A 20,258-nucleotide genomic window follows, 5' to 3' on the forward strand; every position below is an offset into this window, starting at 1 on the left:
GGGCTGACCCTGGACGGAAGTGCAATTGAAGTTTAAACAAGGACATGTCGTGGGGGAGAACTTCAGCCGACTGAAACCCAGAGTGTCTCTTTCCCTTTCGGATAGAACTGGATGTGGCTCCCTGAGGCAAAAGGTCAGCACGTCCGTCACGCATAGGCGAGACCGTCTGCTCTTCTCAGTTGGAGAGGGATGTTATTTTCTTAAGAAGCAGGATGTTATTCCTAGAGGTCTGCCACTTGGCGAGGTCAACAGTAATATTTTATGCCTAATGTTTATGATTAATTTTGGCTGCGGCCTTTCCTTTCAGCATTTGTATGGTGTCAACCTGAGCTGGTGAGGGTCAGAACTTGACAAGGTTATGGCGTGAACCATACATTTGCTTTTCTTCCCCAAACAAATACTAGAATAACAATGCACATGGGAACTGGGAAACACATGGTTAACTCATACCATAAGATCTACACACTCAAGAAACTGGAGTACAATCCAGGAATATTTCTTTTTCTTTCTTTCTTTCTTTCTTTCTTTCTTTCTTTCTTTCTTTCTTTCTTTCTTTCTTTCTTTCTTTCTTTCTTTTTTAAAAGCAGATCTATTTTCAAATAAATGGAATCTTATTAACCACAACTATAGTTGTAACCAAATGCCAAAATGTTGGGGTATTTATTTATTTTTGCCTCTTTCTCAAAAAAGCTTTGATGACCGGTAGTAGAGAAGCTTGACATTGTATTCAACTTGCTAAGGTGTGGTTTGTAATGTCAGAGGATTTGGGCTCCACAGCAAAAGCAACATTACTAGTCACCCTTACTTGGGAGTAAGCTCAGTGGAACTTTCTTCAGAGTAAATGAGCATGGCATTAGATGATATAAAAGACAAGGTAGATTAGAACCCAAACTTTCAGAAATAAGCTGCTCTTGCAATGATGAAAGCAGAATAATTTTGAAGATTCTAGCTCACTTCTCAAAATACGATACAGAAAATTTCAAGCACAGCAACAGCATCAGACCATGCTTGGAATTATATACACAGTAGTTTCTGTAATAGGGTAAATTTTGGCCACAGCAAAATGGGACTGTCCCTATATAGACCTGCAAATTCACTTAGATCATCTGGGGGAAGATTCTCCTCGTGGCGCTGAACCCTACAGTACATAATAAATCTGTGACCTGAAAACGGGCATTTTCTGTGGTTGTTGCTAATTTCATTCTATACCACTTTATTTTTTTAAAAAATGAAAAAAGTTCAGAGTGGTTTACAACAATTAAAATGTTAAATAAAACAATCCAGAATAAAATGTTACTGAAGAAAGTCAGATATAAAGTGTACATTCAATTGAATTAATAGGAAACTAAAATATTATCTTAAAGATTTCAAAACAAAAAATTACAATGGAAATAAACTACAGGATGCATTGCACATCTAATGCAGCAAAGTTTAAAAAACTTAAACATTTCAAAAGAACACATTACTAAAGGAAGTCAAATATAAAATACACATCTAAAACAGCACAATTAGCAAGAGATTAAAATATTATCATAAGCATAGAATGTATCTGCTGCTGTTGCTGCCACTCGTGCCCATGGTGGTTCATGATGGGCGGCAGCTGTGGAAGTTCAGGGTTGATAACTTGGGTTTACACTAAGAGATAGCCAAAATGTTCTCTGGCCGCTGCAGCAGCCTCAGCTGTTGTAGTTGGAGTCAGTCAGGGCCCTCCTCTCCTAGGCCAGGTGTCAAAAAGCATGCAAGACACAGGTCTTCCAGGACTCACAACCAAGATGGTCACAAGAAGACTGCCCTGTTCTGTCTTTCTGCCATGGGGGAAGATTCAGACTTCTTATAAAGACTTACCTTTTTTTGCCAAGGCTTTCCTTGACTCACCGATTGGAGCCCGATATCTGTGCATGAATTCCTCCTGAGTTTTATTTGCTTTCATATTTTTGTATTTTTAAAAATTGATTTTAGGCTCTGTTTTAATGGATATTGTTTTGTATAGTACACAGAGTACACCATTTAGAGATTTTTAAATTGTTAAGCAATTTAGAACGGATTTGAAATAAATGAAAATAAAAATAAAAATTGGGAGGCAGAAATATGAAGCAAGGGAAACACTACTCTAAAACAAAAGGAACAAGTTTTGTTTTCGGGAGGGGGGGAAGGCTAATCAAAGCACACTTATGTTCTTCCATGTAGCCTCATTCATGCCACCACAGTTCAAGGCAATTTGAAAAACAAGTAATGATGTTTTCATTTTTAATCTACAATAGATTTTGGAAACTTGCTCAGAAACTTGTCGCCATGCGTTTGGACCCCCCCCCCCTTACAAAAACTATAACCAAATTGGTTCCTGAGATGAAGAAGCAGGTTTCAACTTATATTTGGCTATAATTGGATGCCATTTCGAATCAAGATGGCAGGCTGACCCTTTCAAAACGGCAGTGACTTTTTGGTTTCCTGGAATTCCTGAGCAACACTGGGTATGAGGCTTCTAGTGGTATATTTTCCTTAGAAAGGAAGATGCAAGTCAGGTAAAACAGGTTTCTTTTTTTTACCATTATAGGTACCAGTTCTCATTAGCCACAGATAGGCAACCTGTGGCTTTGAGGCTACATATGGCCCTTAGGTTTTGTTTCCCCAAAGTCCTCTGCTGGTGATTATTTAAAACATCTAGCAAAAGTGACCTGTGTCTCTTCAGCAGCTCAATGGGTGGAGGAAAGTGGGAGACAAGGAGAAAGCGAGAGAAGGGGGGAGCCAGAAATGAAAGGGATGGTCCTCCCTGCTTATGGCTTTTCTTCCGATCACAGTCATACATGACCCAATCACTTACCCTCAAGGGTTACATGAAACTTAAAACAGTTGCAGACAACAAAACCAACACACTTTAAAATTCCTATTTGATTTTTAATGTATGAAGTGGTAGAACAGGAATTAGAATAACATGTTTCAAAAAGTATTCTGTTGATCAGGTGATCTTTTGGTGGTTATAAAGCTATGGCGGACAGGATCAAAAAGTGTGTAACAACAAACAGGTTTGGAACAAATGAAAAGTAGATCAGCCATTAATGAAACACCTGCAAATGTTTATATTGTAATATATATCTATATCTATATCTCCGTGGAGTCAAAATACATCATTCTTGTTTTTAAATAAATAAATAGTTTCCACTGCATCAGGGTTAGTAAAACATAGTCTGAAGCTAGAGATTCAGCATATAAAAATACAGAGCAATAATATGGAAAATATATTATATTATTTACATGCAATGGTCCCATATCTCTTTCTTTGAAAAATAAAAGCATTTTTACAAATTCAACTTATCTTGAAATTTCCAGTAAAATTTGATTTTTAAATACTCAACGGGAACATATGGTACATAATTGTAAAGAAAAAATTAGCTTAATCCAATCAGCTTCTTTTTAACAACTGGAAACTTCCCTGAAAGGAAGAAAAGCACTGCTATTCTGCATCCCCCCCCTATATCCCCCCCATATCCATGCAACAAGCATTTCCTCAGCATCATGTCTGGCAATGCAGCTTATGTTATTAGTGTCACTTCCAGGGAGAGTTCCCATTTCCACCCCACCCCACACCTTCTCATTGGTCTTATATGTATTTTATACATACTACTGTTTCTTTAACAATATTAATCCTTAGTATCTTTATACTAAGTGCCCCCTCCAGTGCCTCAAAACAGCTAATAAATCGTACCTATTTAATCACTGCAACAGCCTTGCTAGGTTGGGCCAGTATTATCATCATCACCCTAGATGGCAGAATCATAGAATCATGGAATTGTAGAGTTGGAAGGAACCAGAGTGGGCGATAAGGTGCAGAGAGGCTAGGACCACGAGACTCCAGGTAACCTAAGACTTCCCAGTAAATTTATGATTAAGACCAGTGCTATTTTTTCTAGAAAATGAGGTGCCAGAACCCACGATGAATGTCCCCCTTGTTCTCTTATAATGGCAATGGTGCCCATCTGAGAGGTTCCAGCAAGTTCTGGTTGAAAAAGAAGCCCTGATTAGGACGAAATTTGAACCACTAAGTTATTGCCATGCTCTTAACTACTACACACCCCCTGCTGTATTTAGAGGACTAGACATTCGGGCATTTCAGTTTCTTTATATGCACTGAAAATCTTTATATCAACAGCAATGTCAAGTCTCAGATGTTGCTGCAAGCTCAGGAATTTATTTCATATCACACAAGTGCCTGCCTTTATGCAATAGTCTGGATTGCATCATTACACAAGGATTGCTGACTTGCCTCTGAAATCTCAGGAACAGGCCCCAGAAGACTGGTTCCCATGGAATGAAGCTTTACGGAATGGCATTGATTTGAACTTCAAATCTTTCAAAGCTGTGTTCGATTAACCAACTCAGGCCCAACCTAGACATGGCACACAATTGAATGCAACTCTCCCACTTTTCTCCCTCTACCAAGGCAGTTCCAGGAGCCTGTGAGTTTGGTGTTGGTGATGGGAAATGCCAAGGAAGAGGCTGCTTAACCCTTTTCTGTCTGGCCACTCCTCCCCAATCCACCTGTGATTTCTAATGCAAATGCACATTCAGATATAAACCAAGTCCCCAGTTGATGCTACAGCTGCCCAGTAATGCATATGCATGTTCAAACCAGTGCTCAATGTCACTCTAGGTGTACCTAAGCTCCCTTGCAACCTTAGCAAGGAGCTTTATTGATGTGTTTCCCCACCCCCCAAAAAAGAAATCCCACTTCTCCTGTTGGGGTTCCTTGTGCCCTTGGCAAGGACCTGTACCAGCACCCCCCCCCAATCACTTCTCCCACATTTGATCTTGTCACAACAGTGGTGGCACATAACCATACACATGTAAGTCATTCACTCCATAGTCTCCAGCGGTCTACCTTCATGCCGTCTTGCCATTTCTGCTACTGCTCAGCTTCCAGCTCTTGTCTAAACTCATGACATTACACAGATAACTGGAGACTGATTTCTGGGCTGATTTTTGTGGCCCTTCCCTCAGACCTGTGCTCCCAGTGGAGCTGGCTTTGCCAACTCCTAGGCACTCCTCTGCCTGTGTTTTAGCTGCCCCGCCATGGCTAATGTGAGAAATCCAGCACTTGGCCCCGTTCTGCCTTTGTTATAAGAAATATTGTGACTTTTGACTCCTGGACCGCTTGTAGTGCAGAAGTGGATTGGGGTAAACCTTTCCCAAGCTGCATTAAATGCAGTGCCAAGGCAGTACAGTTGTGCCAAGACAACGGCAGGGGTTTGCTGCTGGTAGAATAGCACCAGTGCTTGTTACTGTGCTGGCAGTGGGGCTAGGGTCAAACCCTTGCGTTCTCATGGGATTCTCATACCCAAGTCCTATGTGCTCCTTTGTCAGCATATTGACTCATGGAACTGGGTCATAGGGGAGACACACTAGCTTTCACCCTCAGTTTCAGAATGAACTTCCTTTTTAACCCATGCCCTATGAGATCAGCTGCATGCTTAATAATATTTGTTGACTGGCCGGTTGGAAATATCTATGTTTTCCTGACCTTCCTACAGTCTCTGTGGTTTCTATAACATGCAAATTGGGAAGAGTTGTTTATGATGTTTATTTATTCAAGCACAGAGGAATGTTTTTTATTGCATACCAAACAAGGAGGTGATGTAATGCAGCTGAACATCTTGATCTAACTTTCATTGAGGAAAAAAATCCATTTGCATTCACTAACGAATTACTACCAAATTGCAAAAAGACCTGATAAAAGCTTTCGTGATATATTCTAAAAACATTTTACCCATGATTGACACTAAAACCTCAAGCGTTCAACTACAAGTGAGATGCGTCACTGAAATATGAGAGGCCCTTCTTTGTGTCCTGCCATGGGTGGAGATATAGATGATGACAAGAGATAGGGCCTTTTCAGTGACTGCACTGATAATGTGGACTATTTTGACCCACAAAGGAATACACTTAAGTTCTTGTCAGAATGGTTAGAAATGGAAGAGGGACTAAGACGACTTCAAAATTCTATTTATTTGTTTATCTAGGGCCATCTACGTACATGGCACTTTTCAAATGATGACAGATCCCCACCCTGAGTGGCTTACAATCTAAAAATCAACACAACAGAGGAAAGGAAGAGAAATGAAGGCAGGGATCAACAGTTATACACACTTGGCTTGGTCATACTAGAGCAGGCACCCCCAAACTGCGGCCCTCCAGATGTTTTGGCCTACAACTCCCATGATCCCTAGCTAACAGGACCAGTGGTCAGGGATGATGGGAATTGTAGTCCAAAACATTTGGAGGGCCAAAGTTTGGGGATGCCTGTACTAGAGTATGAGAACGAGGAGGTTAGGTGAAAGGCTTCATGGAAAATACAGATTTTGAGAACGGATTGGAAGGAAGCACAAGACATTGAAATCACACAGGCATTCTAGGAGGGAGTTATAGGCATACAGGGCATCAAGGGAAAAAAAGACAAAATCATTTGAGGGAGCAGGAAGCCTTGGGAAAGGTGACGGTGCTAGAGCTTGATAAGAAAAGATCACCGTCAGAGATGCTTTAGGACTGGAAGAGTCAAGTAGAGATGGCGGGAGGATGTCTTACCCTGATCCGGAAAGAGCAGTCTGCACACAGACCAGCTATAGTTTGTGTTTTGTTTTGTTTTTAAAAACCCCCTGCTGGTACCAATTATCACATCCAAAACTGGAGGTAAACACACATAGTTCCTCAAAGTGTTATCTTATTGAGAGTTATTTGCAGAAGGAACCAAAAGTGTTGCAGAAGGTGGTGGACAACCTTGTATTGTCCCTGGATCAGTGACATGGTCTGGAGACCAAGGAGGCTTAAACTAAACATTGAACACAGATAGAGGGCTTCCCATAAACCAGACTTTCCAGATATTGAACTTTGTTGTGTCCATATAGCAGTATAATACAAAAGGCTACTTTCAAGTCCTAAATTTAACTGAAGTTTTTACTCGTTCAGAAGGTACAATTATTGGGCACAATCCGGCAACAACAACATTCATCATCAAATGTGCTTAAGTTCGAGTGATTTAAATGGGGGAGATTAAAACATGTGGTTTCTCCTGCTGAAATAAGATGGACTTTCAATTCTTGTGACACAACAAATGGATATTTTGCATTTCCTATCACTTCAAGAAAGCTAACATTAAAAACAACAACAACACTAAAAGTCTATTAGCAGAGTGCAGTTAGTAGACTTCACTAGTCTAGACCATCATCTTTAGGAACAGATATAACTATCCTCCTCACCAAAGAGGTATTTTCATTTTCTTCTATATGGGAAATTAGTGAGGTCACGAACTGAAACACACATCAGTACCAGTGTATAGTCTGAAGGCACGCAAGACCACCACTCTTCTGAAGTTAGGCAGTACTGGGTCTAGTCAAAGTACACTGTCTTAGATTCCATGATGGGAAGAACAATGAGATATACATGTAAGAAAAGCTAATTAATTAATTAATACAATACTATGGTGTGGCCCCATCTCCCCAAATTGTGAGTCAACGTCTACATGATTGTGCTGCCAGTCATATTTGATACACTGCCTGCGAAAACCTGCCCAAGGCTTATAAGCTAGTGAAGCTGTTTACCGAAGTAAGATGCGTAGACATTATGCAAAACCGGATCCTCTGACAACAAACTTCAGATACCATGTTCTCTGTTTCTTATGAAGCGTCTAAGATGACAGTGGTATGAAAGAAATTTAATCAGGTATCTCTGCAAAAAAGAGAAGGCATGTAATTGCTTATGATCTCATATGTGGTAGTAACTGAAGAGGGAAAAGGTAATGTCTTTCTACATTGTGAAATAACTTTGCATATTTGGCATTCTCTTCTCTAGCTGGTTTAGCATTGTGGTTTGGAGTTATTTGCATTTTTTTTTCTAAACTAAAAAACTGAAGTGGTTGTTAAGACATTTTTCTTGCATAAAGAACTGTTTGGAGAGTAGGAAGTTTGAAGACTTAAGACGTGTGAATTAAAAATACCACTCATATGAAAACCTAGCTTGATCTGCTTCATATGAAACCTTAAACCTATAAAGCTCTTTAATGCAGCATCGTGAAGCCTTTGGGAAACAGCATGAATTTATGTGGAACTATTTCTCTGATTTTAGTTCTGTGTTCTGCGTGGGAGACTATTCCCATCCTAGACAGTTCAAGTTTGTCTTACTCAGAATGAATGCCAACATTATTCTCAACACACTAGAAGATTCCAGCACTACTTAGAGGCCCAACAGAGGACTTCTGAATGGGAAAACCAGAGCAGCCAGGCCAACAGAAACAATTATTTCTGCTTTCTTGCCTAGCAAGAAATTGAAGATGGGTAACTATTTTATGAAGGGATTGTAAGTACCCATCAAATGGGAAAATACTGAAATAAAATTTATATTACATATTCTTTGGAAGGTTTCAATGTCTGAAAAAACAAAAGTGTTATATGACCAAACAGTGATTCTAGTGATTTTTTTTAGAATAAAGAGGGAAAGTGTTTACAGCTTTCATAAGAAAGCAACCCTCAATGATGAGATTAAATTTCCAAATGTAGCAAGAGACAAAAACTGAAGACAACCATGAAAAATAACAGTGAAAAGGAACTCTATTATGGAAACAGGAGAGAGATGCGCTTATAGCAAAAGAGTAGGTTCTTGTGGTATGGCAAATCGCTTTGGGATAAAAAAATGTTGGATGTAGCCACTTACTAAACCTGTTCGTCAAAGAGTTCATGTTTTCAAGCTAACTCTGTAATACTTCATTGTTCAGCTCAGTAGAAATAATACATATTATAATTTATTATTAAGTCTTTATGAATCAGAATGGAAAGGCAGCTTTTTCATAATCCATTAGAATATTCTCTTGCTTCTACTTAACAGTTACACAGTGCTGTCCGTATGGTAGGTACAAGTGGCATAACCTTAAAATAATAATCAAGGGCACCTTCAAGGCAGTGCTTTTTTCTGGGGGGATGCAGGGGCAAACATTTTGTGAATCTAAGTTTGGCCTCATTGAGGGGCAGAATTTCAATATGAGTAGGAAAATGAGGGTACCCCTAAACATTTTTTAAAGAAAAAAAGCACTGAGTCAAGGTATTCTTCTTTGCAAATATTCTTACACATTGCATGAGTTCTGAATCGGGTATATTTCTACTCTACTTGATTAAGGGGTTTTGTGTGAGCTGAAAGTTTGCATGATCTTCCAACAATATAAACTGCCTCGTTTTCCAAAACAACAGTTGTGCCAATTTGTGTTAGGCAGAAGAAAAAACATTATTCTGGCAGCCACTTGATGACATAACACACCAGCTAAATAAAATTCACATCACTGAATATTATGCTGGTTCAGTGCATCCATGTAGCTTGGCACACTTTAAAATGGCTGTATGAGTGCCTCACCACATACCCAGCATGCAGTTCAACTCAGTCACCACATCTTTCATATAGCTTCCAAAAACAGATTGAGCAGTGATGTGGTGAATGTGGATGAAACTATTATATGACTGAGTAGTGAAAGTGATCACACACACACACATAGTTAAAGCTATGGTTTTCCCAGTAGTGATGTATGGAAGTGAGAGCTGGACCATAAAGAAGGCTGATCGCCGAAGAATTGATGCTTTTGAATTGTGGTGCTGGAGGAGACTCTTGAGAGTCCCATGGACTGCAAGAAGATCAAACCTATCCATTCTTAAGGAAATCAGCCCTGAGTGCTCCCTGGAAGGACAGATCGTGAAGCTGAGGCTCCAATACTTTGGCCACCTCATGAGAAGAGAAGAATCATTGGAAAAGACCCTGATGTTGGGAAAGATTGAGGGCACTAGGAGAAGGGGACGACAGAGGACAAGATGGTTGGACAGGGTTCTCGAAGCTACGAACATGAGTTTAACCAAACTACGGGAGGCAGTGCAAGACAGGAGTGCCTGGCGTGCTATGGTCCATGGGCTCACGAAGAGTCGGACACGACTAAACGACTAAACAACAACAGTGAAAGTGATCAAATAACTGTTTTCACCATGCTCTGAACTCTGCATATTCCCACTTAGCTCACATTCTCAACACACTAGTTTACTGTGGGAAAGGCCCTGAATTTCAAGGTGTCATAGCATTTTAAATATCTTTATCAATTTTGTATCAGGGAGTAGAATACAAAGATTATTTTCTTCTAGTTTGTAGCAGGATAGTTAAGTATTAAGGAAACAAAAACGCAGGGCATGAGTTGGGAACAGTTGTTTACGTTCCACTTGGATCCATTTCCAGTGCTACTGTAAGTAAACTTTAAATAAACAAAACAATCCAGAAATGGGCTCTGAATAACTGTGAGATGCTAATGGGCTTAGGACAAAAGATTCTTCTCAGACTAAACAGTACTATCAGAACTCGCCAAACAAGAGGGTTGACTGTTATAACAATACTGTAAAAGGAGTTCTGCTAACAGCAACACAGTGGAAATGTATTAATGTACATTCCATACAGCTCTGGCCCAGAGATGTGCAATTTCCCACTGATGGTTCCCACATTCAGTCTAGAATTGGATGCCACAAGAAGACTATCTTAGACTGCTCAAGTCCAAAGAAGCTGAGAGTCACATTACGGGTCCCCTGACACCCACCCACTCGCCCCACAATCCGTAGCAATGACTACAGCAGTGTTTCTCAAAATGGGAGGAAATGTGCTGGGTTTCCAGCAAGAGATTACAATTTTGCATGCTGTATTGGTAAGCAAGATTTAAAAACAATCAAGGCTAAGGACTTCCTTAGCACAAGCAAAACTGGCATTTTCACTGGGTACCATTTGGGGCTTTTAACTTCATCCCGCTGTAATCATCACGTATTAAGAAAAGCAGAGAAGATTCAGATAGAGATGAGAGCAACAGTGACGAGGAAAGATTTGAAAGGAAAACCTGAGGCAATTCCTTATAGTTAACACATACTATAACCATATGCTGCTCTTATTACAAATGCAAAACTCCAGCCGGACACTGTAGAATGGCACAAGTGTTTTCCTAGCCTTTGTGTAGCACAGCTGCCCCATTCAAATAGGTTTACACCCCTTAGCTGAAGGCATGAAGAGGTCGAGGTTTTTCTGCCTCTGTACGATCCAGAGTTTATAGTAAGAAAGGAATGCAGCTGTTCTCATCAAAGAACTAGTATGGCATAGAGAGAGCTGGACTAGGGCCAGGGAGACCTAAGCTCAAATCCCTTACTCAGCCTTGAAGTTTAGTGGGTGACTTGGGGGCAGTCACTATTTCGCAGTCTAACCAACCTCACAGGGTTGCTTTGAGGATGAAATGAGGAGGAGAGTCATATACAGTACACCACCTTGAACTCCTTGGAGGAAAGGTGGGATATAAATGGAATAATAAGAGGGGCACAGGCAAATACTTGTCTCCCCGTTGACAATAACATTTCACTGCTAACCATCATAAGCTGAGCCACAGGACCAGTTTGGTAAGAAAAAATGATGATCTAACTCAGAAAATGGTGGTTCAACTCAGAACACGTTTCAAATATTTACAAGGCTGCTCTAAAGAAGAGAGGGAAAACAGCAACAGCGAAGAAGCAGTAAATTCCCGATGCAACAGGGCAGAAATCAGATAAACTGATTCCTAGTGAATTGTCCAGCGAAGCTTAAGTTCTAAGCAGTTTAAGATCCAGGGGATTCTATCAATGGCAGATGGAAAGCTAAGATGATGAGGGGGGAATATAAGTCTCCAAAATCACCTACAATAGCCCAGTTTTAAAGCCAACACTGAGCACTTCCACTTGGAATTTCTTTCTCATTCACATTAATGCCCACTTGGGCTAATAGGACTTGGAGCCCAACAAATGGAGAATAAGAAGCCAGATGCACATTTTTGTGTGTGGATGCTGCTTGGCTCCACTGAAACGAGTAAGAGACATCACACAGCACACATGGGTTGCCCGGACATGGGTGTAAATGTATAGTAAAAATCTCAAGTCTCTTGTGAGTATTGACATTACACTGCTTGTGAAAGAATACATCAGTTAAGATCAATGTCAGTTGAACTAATTGTCGTGTGGCTGCTGCTAAGTTTTAAATTGTGGGTTACATCAAAATGCCCTTACATTTCAACTGCATACTTGCATTATAACACACACACACATATTTGATGAGAAGCATGTCACTAAACCTCCACAGGATTTTGTAAGAGTCTGATCATCATTGTCTGACTACTGTTGCCCTACTCTTTGGCTTCTCTAGACTGTATTACTACTTTGGTCTGTATTTCTAAAGGTGCTGTAATTTTCCTGTTCCTATACAAACACTTTCAATTTTTTAGAATTATGTTTCCTTCAGCATAGGAAATTGTAGGGCTATATATGATAGATGTTTACATTAAGAGGGAAAAGATAAGTTCATTAACAGGGAAAAGATAAGTTCATTAACTGCTTTCTAATGTCTCAATATTTAGGATACTAAATTTCAATGACATTTGGATACCAATGGGAGACATAATATGTGCTGTCTGAGAATCTTGCCCTTGAATTGTGTAAGAAAAATAGCATGTTTCATATTAAATCTTTCAAATAGGTTGTTCGTACAGCTACATTAACTTCTTATAATAAGAAATTAAAAGTTATTTTTTAAGATAAATGATTGATTCAATTGTGGCACTTTGCCTAGGCCTATTACTAAATATGGTTCTCCTGCATTTGTCCTGTAGGTGACAATTTCCCCCTTTCTTCCACACTCTTTTCTGAATTTAATTTACCAGATTCCCTTATACTTTATTACAAGTGTCCTCTAGTACGGAGAACCTCTGTTCATCTCCTTCTTGGTACACTCTTTAGTTGTTGTGGCAACCATTTGTTAGCCTGTGTTTAAGTATTTATGATATATAGCATTTTATTTTACATAATTTTTCCACTGCAAGGACCGCTCTTTAATTTTAAGGGTGTGATTCTGCAAGTTCTCTCAACTACAGCCTAGAGGGGAGGGATCCTGACATACCTGACAGAGATTCTAAATGGCACTTCACATGAGACACTTACAGTACCTCAATGGGAGAACAATGAGATATTTCTATTCAAAGTCTATGGAGCAGAATAATGTATGTTCAAGAGCGCACATATGTCTGTAAATGATCTTTCTCTCACACACATGCACATATGTACAGGAAAATGTAAACATGTTCTAAAATCAGCTTCACCAAAATGCTGGCTATAAAAGAATATAGGCTTTGGTATAGATTAATGATAAATAATGGAAATGCGTGTTCTACAGCTAGAAGACCGACTACCTGTATAAATAAAGCATTATTGAATATTGCTAATTTCACCTCATGTTGATACAGAAAGTATTCATTTTGCCATCAGACGAAGAAGATAGTATGAACAAAACACCAAACGTTAATGAATGTAGCAGTTATATTATCTATGCCTTATTCAAGTATATATATATATATATATATATATGAGATTTCTTTCTCCACATGTGCAAAAACAGTATTTCTACTTCTATGGCATTGATTGGGGTTCCTATAAAAATAATTGTAATAAAATACAGAATAGATCTGATACACTTAACTTCCACCATTTGCAAGAAGGTAAAGTTAATCCTTTGGATACCATCAAAACCATTTTAAACAGACATTGACTTAGTAAATATTACAGTCTACCAGCACATGAGCCATCCTGCAGAGCTGGCATAAAAGCTATTTAATTCACTGTCTAAAACCCTGCTTTTGCTGTCTTTTACATTAGTGCATTTTGCATAGAGTACTTCAAACAACTTTTAAGAAAAGAACTGCATTTAAGCCACATAAGGAAGAGTTACATAGAACTCTTCATAATTCCCATGTAAACAAACTTCTTATTGTTCCCTCTTCTGCACAAGCCAAGCCAAGGGATTCAGAAGTCTTTTGAGGATTGTCTGAGGAAGAGAACAGCAAAGCAGAACTTCCTAACGTCCAAAATAAGGTGCTCTCTAGGGAATGGGCAAAATCATGCAAGGTATTAAGTCACAATGCCATTATGTTCATGTCTTCTTTCAGTTGGTGGTCGCACTGGCTTCCTTCTGACGTAGCCTTTCTTTCTGTTGTTTAAGAAAAAAAGGAACTTTATTATCATTCTTTTCTTTTATTTTCCATCTGTTCTCAAATTGCACAGAGTATGTGGTCTATTCACTTGAAGAATGGAGCAGTCCAAAACCAAAGTAGACATAAGCCTTTTCTTTTCTGAAAATTAATTCCTGAAGTGCCAAGCCAAGCCAATGGCAAGCTTTATACAAGCATACTTAGATTTGCATCTAAGTCACACCAAGAGTAGACACACTGAAATAAATGAATACAAAGGAGTCATGACAAACATATTGATTTCAACGTATCTACTCTGAGTATGACTTACCTGGATACAAATTTAGCCTCTCATATCATCCTAAATATATGCCTAATGTGTTCTGAAATGCCTTTCCAGTTAACATTAGCTAATACTGCACTGCTACAAAATATTAGTACTGTAATGTGAATGCAAACAAGAATATCTGTGGAGGGATTAATGTCTCTAGTTACAGAAGGAGATTATTATTATTATTATTATTATTAAAAAGAAAAATGTACTGGAGCTGATTTTTAGCAGGGGCATCCCTTTCCCACAAAGTGGGACAATACTGTAGTGATTTCTCATTGCACATATGGAGAGGCCCCTTGATAAAGAGGAAATTGTAATAAACCACGATTGTGTGGGGAACCTTGGGTACACAGGAGTTGTGGACAAAAGCCAGTATAGACCAGATAAATTGGCTCACACTCTTCCTTAAGCCAAATTGATAAACGACCATCTCCCCTCCAGGTTCACCTCTGTGCGTTGCCCTTTATCCCAGACTGTACCAATAATAAATGGCACAAGCATGATTTAAGCACAGGTGTGTGTGTGTGTGTGTGTGTGTGTGTGTGTGTTTTCAAACATTGCTGCTAAATTGGATCCACCTTAATTTGGCAAGCCAGCACTGGTTGCATCCAAATATGGCAAAAGAATTTTCCATTTGTCTGTGCACAAAAAGAAGAGACAGCAAGCCTATACTGGAGAAAACCCAGGAAGCCAGGCTTGTTCCTAGATAAACAGGGTGACAAATGTAGGAAAAGGCTGAAAATAATGCCCTATTGGCTTGCCATTTCAATCTGCTCTCCCCTCTCACCCACTTCAGAAATGTGATAAATTTTTTAGGAGCACACGTTGTAAAAGCAGCCCTTGAGATTATTCAGAGTACAGAAAATAGCAGGCAAGAAGGAGAGCAATGGGTTAGAGACAAGTGACAAAACTGAGACAGCTCCTGAGGACTGATTTTTCCCCATGCAGACTACTTTTCCTGGCAAAGGCCTGTGCAGGGATATATTGAATTTAAAATTGCAAAGGCTTTTGAATTGATTCCCAGTCACTGCTTCAATCACTAAAAAAAAATTACTTGAATATACGTACTTTGGGATTGGAAAGGACATGATAGTAAATTGCTTTTGAATGGACTAAAACATGCATCCTATTAGCAGTTTTTAAAAGCAAACTAGAAGACAAAGCCATTCCAAAAACACATCATACCAGGCTGGCAGTAGGGTTGATTTTCTTTGTTTCCACTTTCTTTTCTGCAGTTAACTTGTTCACTGTTTGTTGAGCCACTTTGAGTCTGAAACAAAATACACACAACAAATCTTACTGGAGCCAAAGAAATGGTACATATCTGGCATATGCAAGCTGCTTTCGGGAGTGCTTAGTTGCTGAATATGAATAAGGCTGTGTACACATTCCAGTAGTGATGTATGGAAGTGAGAGCTGGACCATCAAGAAGGCTGATCGCCGAAGAATTGATGCTTTTGAATTATGGTGCTGGAGGAGACTCTTGAGAGTCCCATGGACTGCAAGAAGATCAAACCTCTCCATTCTTAAGGAAATCACCCCTGAGCGCTCACTGGAAGGACAGCTCGTGAAGCTGAGGCTCCAATACTTTGGCCACCTCATTAGAAGAGAAGACTCCCTGGAAAAGACCCTGATGTTGGGAAAGATTGAGGGCACTAGGAGAAGGGGACGACAGAGGACGAGATGGTTGGACAGTGTTCTCGAAGCTACGAACATGAGTCTGACCAAACTGCGGGAGACAGTGCAAGACAGGAGTGCCTGGCGTGCTCTGGTCCATGGGGTCACGAAGAGTCGGACACGACTAAACGACTAAACAACAACAACACATGATACCTTTATAGCATATTCAAAGCATATTTCCGTTCTCAAAGTATCCTGGGAACTGTAGCTTGTCAAAGGTGCTGCAAACTGTAGCTCTGTGAGGGGTAAACTACCGTTGCCAGGATTAAGGAGGCAGAGAGAGGGAAGAAATGTGCTTTGAGTTTGTGTAAATGGTATCATGCGCTTACAATGCAAGTGTGCAAACAAACAAGACAGTATCAAGCCTAAAAGTTTGAAAGGGAATGGTATTCCCTTCTCTGCAAGGCTGGAGAAGATGTTAAGAGCAGAGGCTACAACTATTAGAGGTGGCACAGCACAACGGGCTAAGAAAGAAAAGCACCATGGAGCCAGTAGCAGCATTTCCACTTGCTTCTCTTTCAATAGACCCAGCCTGGGATGTTTCTGGATCATTGTATTGTCTGACAGAATGCTGGAAACAAGTTTTCATCTACATCTGTGATTTATGAAGTTTACATGTTGTTTTCCTTTCCTCTGAAGGGGGCAGTAATATGAGACAGCTTATTCCTTTAACAGCACTCTGTATTCCTGCAATTTTCACTGGTTAATAAGCTTTATTATCTTACACACACTATCTAAAGATTTTTTTTATAAAAAACCCAAACTGCTTGTCAAAATGGTGCCCATACAGCTGTTCAGTGTTTGTGACTTCATTATTCTTACTTAAGAAAAGAGTCACATTACTTTCCAGAGGTCTTATTTCAAACCATACGTATCACAGTGTGCTGATAAGAGAAACAGAAATGCACTCCCCATTAATTAAGCATTCAGTGATTAAATCTCAAAGGCTTAACATACTATTGTATGTGACGAATGTTGGTCAGATTTCTTCTCCCTTCATACTTAGTACAAACATAAAACCTCCACACATTACAGGGATTAAAATCTTCCCATGAACTGCTCTTCATTTTTTGCATAATGTTCTTAATCTTTAAAATGCATTGGCAAATTATGTCCCTGGATGATATGGCACTGCAACACCCAAACAAAAGAATCATGGTTGGCTTTCATTTAAAAAGGTCAATGAATATGTAGCTTATATAGCCTTAATTAATCTACTACCTACAGGTAGGTAGCCGTGTTGGTCTGAGTCGAAGCAAAATAAAAAAATTCCTTCAGTAGCACCTTAAAGACCAACTAAGTTTATATTTTGGTATGAGCTTTCGTGTGCATGCACACTTCTTCAGATACACCTGTTAGAAGTGTAAGACTGGCTCACACATAATGCTACACCATGTGTCCTTCTAGATGTTGCTAGACTACAATTCCCATAATCTGTGACAATTGGCCATGCTGACTGGATCCAACATCTGGAGAGTCATAGGCTCTCTGTCCCTGATTTAGTACTATCCACACAAGGAGAAAGCAGCTGCCATAAACCTCGGGTTCCTGTACTTCCCCATATCTCTCCTCATCCCACAAGTCCAGGAAAAGGATTTCTGGCACAATTTAGTTTCACTTTCTACTTGGGTTATCATTACATAGGAAGCAGGGATCATGGCTTAAAACAAACTTTAGTCAGTTTCTAAACAGATCAAGCTGACTTGTTAAACCACTTGTTCATAGGAACAAGTGGGGTTTTGCAGAAAGTGAATTTGTGCTCTCCTTAAATGTTTTTACTAGAAACTGAGAATCCTGTGGCCCACCACTGATATTTGCATCTTCAAGAGCATAAACTCAGGATCTCATAACAGTTAAATCATAACTAAACATAACTATGAATCAGGACCAGTCCAAGATTGTCCTAGTGCAGCATCCTTTGAAAGAATCCTCACAATCAGTGAACACTAGGTAGCCAACTGGAGACTGGCCAATGGTTCACCAAAGTCTATTTTTTGCCTGGTGTCAGCATCAGGAAGCAATCTTGTCACGCTGGGATACTGCTCCAATATAAGTTAATAGAATATGGAGAAAACTACAGTTCTGGATCCAATACAAAATTCAAAATCAAGCAGATAAGACTACTTCACTTGACTTCTTTAAAATTTTGACTGGTGCCAGTGTTAGGATATTGTGTCCACTTTATTGTATCATAACTTGGGCTAAATTAAGGTTTTTACTCCTATTTTCCATGTCTATGTGAAACTTTAAGGACAGCTTCATATTTATTCCCTCAATACATTCAAGAACTTTATGCTAAACCTTTTAGCATTTCCATGAATGAATGGCCTTATATTCTTTTTATATAACAACTGAACAGAATGGTTAGAACAGGACTCAAGGCATTATAGTCCCATTGAAAATAACATGGTCATAATAAACCATAGTGTTCTGTTTATCATTTTGGTTGCAGATACTTTACGAACAGATGTTTTATGGGTATATGCAGAGTGTTAAAAAAATTCTCAATATCATATAAACATAACTGAGGTTACTTTGTGAATAATTTTGCATTTATCAAAAATAGAGTTGTGAGTTTCTTTGGTAACTATTTCCTCTGCTTTAGAGTTAACCAGCTTTAATAATTTGGTGTCATCTGTTCAGCATAACATGCGAACTACATTTTTTGTTGTGAGAACTGACACTAACTAGAGTTTGCAATCTATTTAATCCACAGAGCAACATTCCCTCTTAATTCATATAATTTAACTTTTTTGAACTTTTAGGAAGGAACTGTAACACTACTGCGTTGCATTGATCTGTGAGTGATGTAGCCGGTACCCACTTTCCATTCAAGACAATTCCCATTACTAATTTTTGAATCTTCAGTTGAAATGGGGGCGGGGGGAGAGGCAAAGAATCTTAAGGAATGCAGTTAGTTTAAACCATGAAATCTGACCATATGTACGGGGAATCCGTTCAAAAGAAGATTTAGGATCACTCATCATGGTGCAAAGAAGGTCAAAATACACAAAAGAATTGAGAAGAAAGGTTGCTGGTGTCAGCAATAATATTAACACACTTTTACAACTGTCGTGTATTGCCATGCCGTGCGGAAAACCACAATGTAAAGCAACAAAAAAAGTAGAATTCTGTATTTCAAAAAAACCTTAAACCACCTGATTTTTTTGCTTCAGAAAAAAAGAACAAAACACACAGCAACTGAGTTTTGGGTACAAAGTTAAATTAACTTCAAATTCTGTTCTGAGGGAATCACATTTTCAAACCTATATATCTTCAGATTAAATGCAAGAACAAGAGCTATTTTGAAAAAATAATAATTATACAAATGAACTATAGAAGTTCAAATGAGCTTTTTTTTTTTTAAAGTACCTTTGCGTCTATAAAGTAAAAGAATAATTTTCACCTTTACAAGAACATACATAGTTGTGCCAAGGGTTAGGAAGAAAAAACACTGCTTACTTAACCCTGTGGCCTCTTCTCATTCTCAACATAGAGGGAGGAAAGAATAGGAATTAAGCCATGAAGTGATCCGATACCCAGAGACTGATTATTAGCCACAGACGGCTTCCTTGCTGGCGCAGCAACCAGTAGATTGGACCTTAAGTCAACAAGTGCTATTAAATGCTTGTTGGCACTATATACTATCATCACCATATTAAATTCCAACTTGATGATCTGTACTTATGGGATATGTAAAGGATGCTAGGGTATACTTTGCAGTATGTTATTGAATAGGGTTACTAGCTTGTTGAGGCTGTTGTGTTTTTCAATAGATACAAGCTGTAACTGACAATGTTCTGTTCTGTAACTGAAGCTTGGAATGTATATTACTTTTTTGGGGGGGGGATACTTTTTTTTTTTGGCTTTATGTCAGGTCCACATATAATGCCAAACTACGAAATGCACAATAGAAATGAGCTTGTGTGTGGCTCCCTCTCCTTGTCTTCTCTTCTTAATTACTTACTTCCTGGTTGACTGCATACCAAAGTTCGCCATTTCATACCTTACATCAGCATGGCATGTTTGGCACTTGCCCTCAAAACCATGATTTCAGGCTGCAAACTAAGAGTTCCCCCACAAATCAGAAAGCAGCTAATTAAGTGGAGTTTCAGCAAAGGAGTCACGTAATGTGAGAGATGAAAACTGACGTCTATTGTAGGAAAATCCATTGTGACTTGTCTGAATTTGTGAGACATGTGAAGAATACCAACCATA

The 20,258-nt window shown here is 39.1% G+C and overlaps 1 protein-coding gene across 3 annotated transcripts in view; it reads right to left on the reverse strand.

The window, feature by feature from the left end:
• Window positions 1-1,227: 1,227 nt before the first annotated feature.
• FMN1 (formin 1) overlaps window positions 1,228-20,258 on the reverse strand; it is a 178,424-nt gene continuing 159,393 nt past the window's right edge. For all 3 annotated transcript variants that reach the window (XM_035110687.2, XM_035110681.2, XM_035110694.2), the window contains 2 exons: window positions 15,546-15,630; window positions 1,228-14,046 (listed from right to left, as the gene is read on the reverse strand). In XM_035110687.2, the coding sequence (XP_034966578.2) occupies window positions 14,002-14,046; window positions 15,546-15,630 (130 nt within the window). In that variant the 3' untranslated portion in view covers window positions 1,228-14,001. The remainder of the gene's footprint in view (window positions 14,047-15,545; window positions 15,631-20,258) is intronic.

Source organism: Zootoca vivipara, chromosome 1, assembly GCF_963506605.1.
Source record: "Zootoca vivipara chromosome 1, rZooViv1.1, whole genome shotgun sequence".
NCBI classification, from domain to species: Eukaryota; Metazoa; Chordata; class Lepidosauria; order Squamata; family Lacertidae; genus Zootoca; species Zootoca vivipara.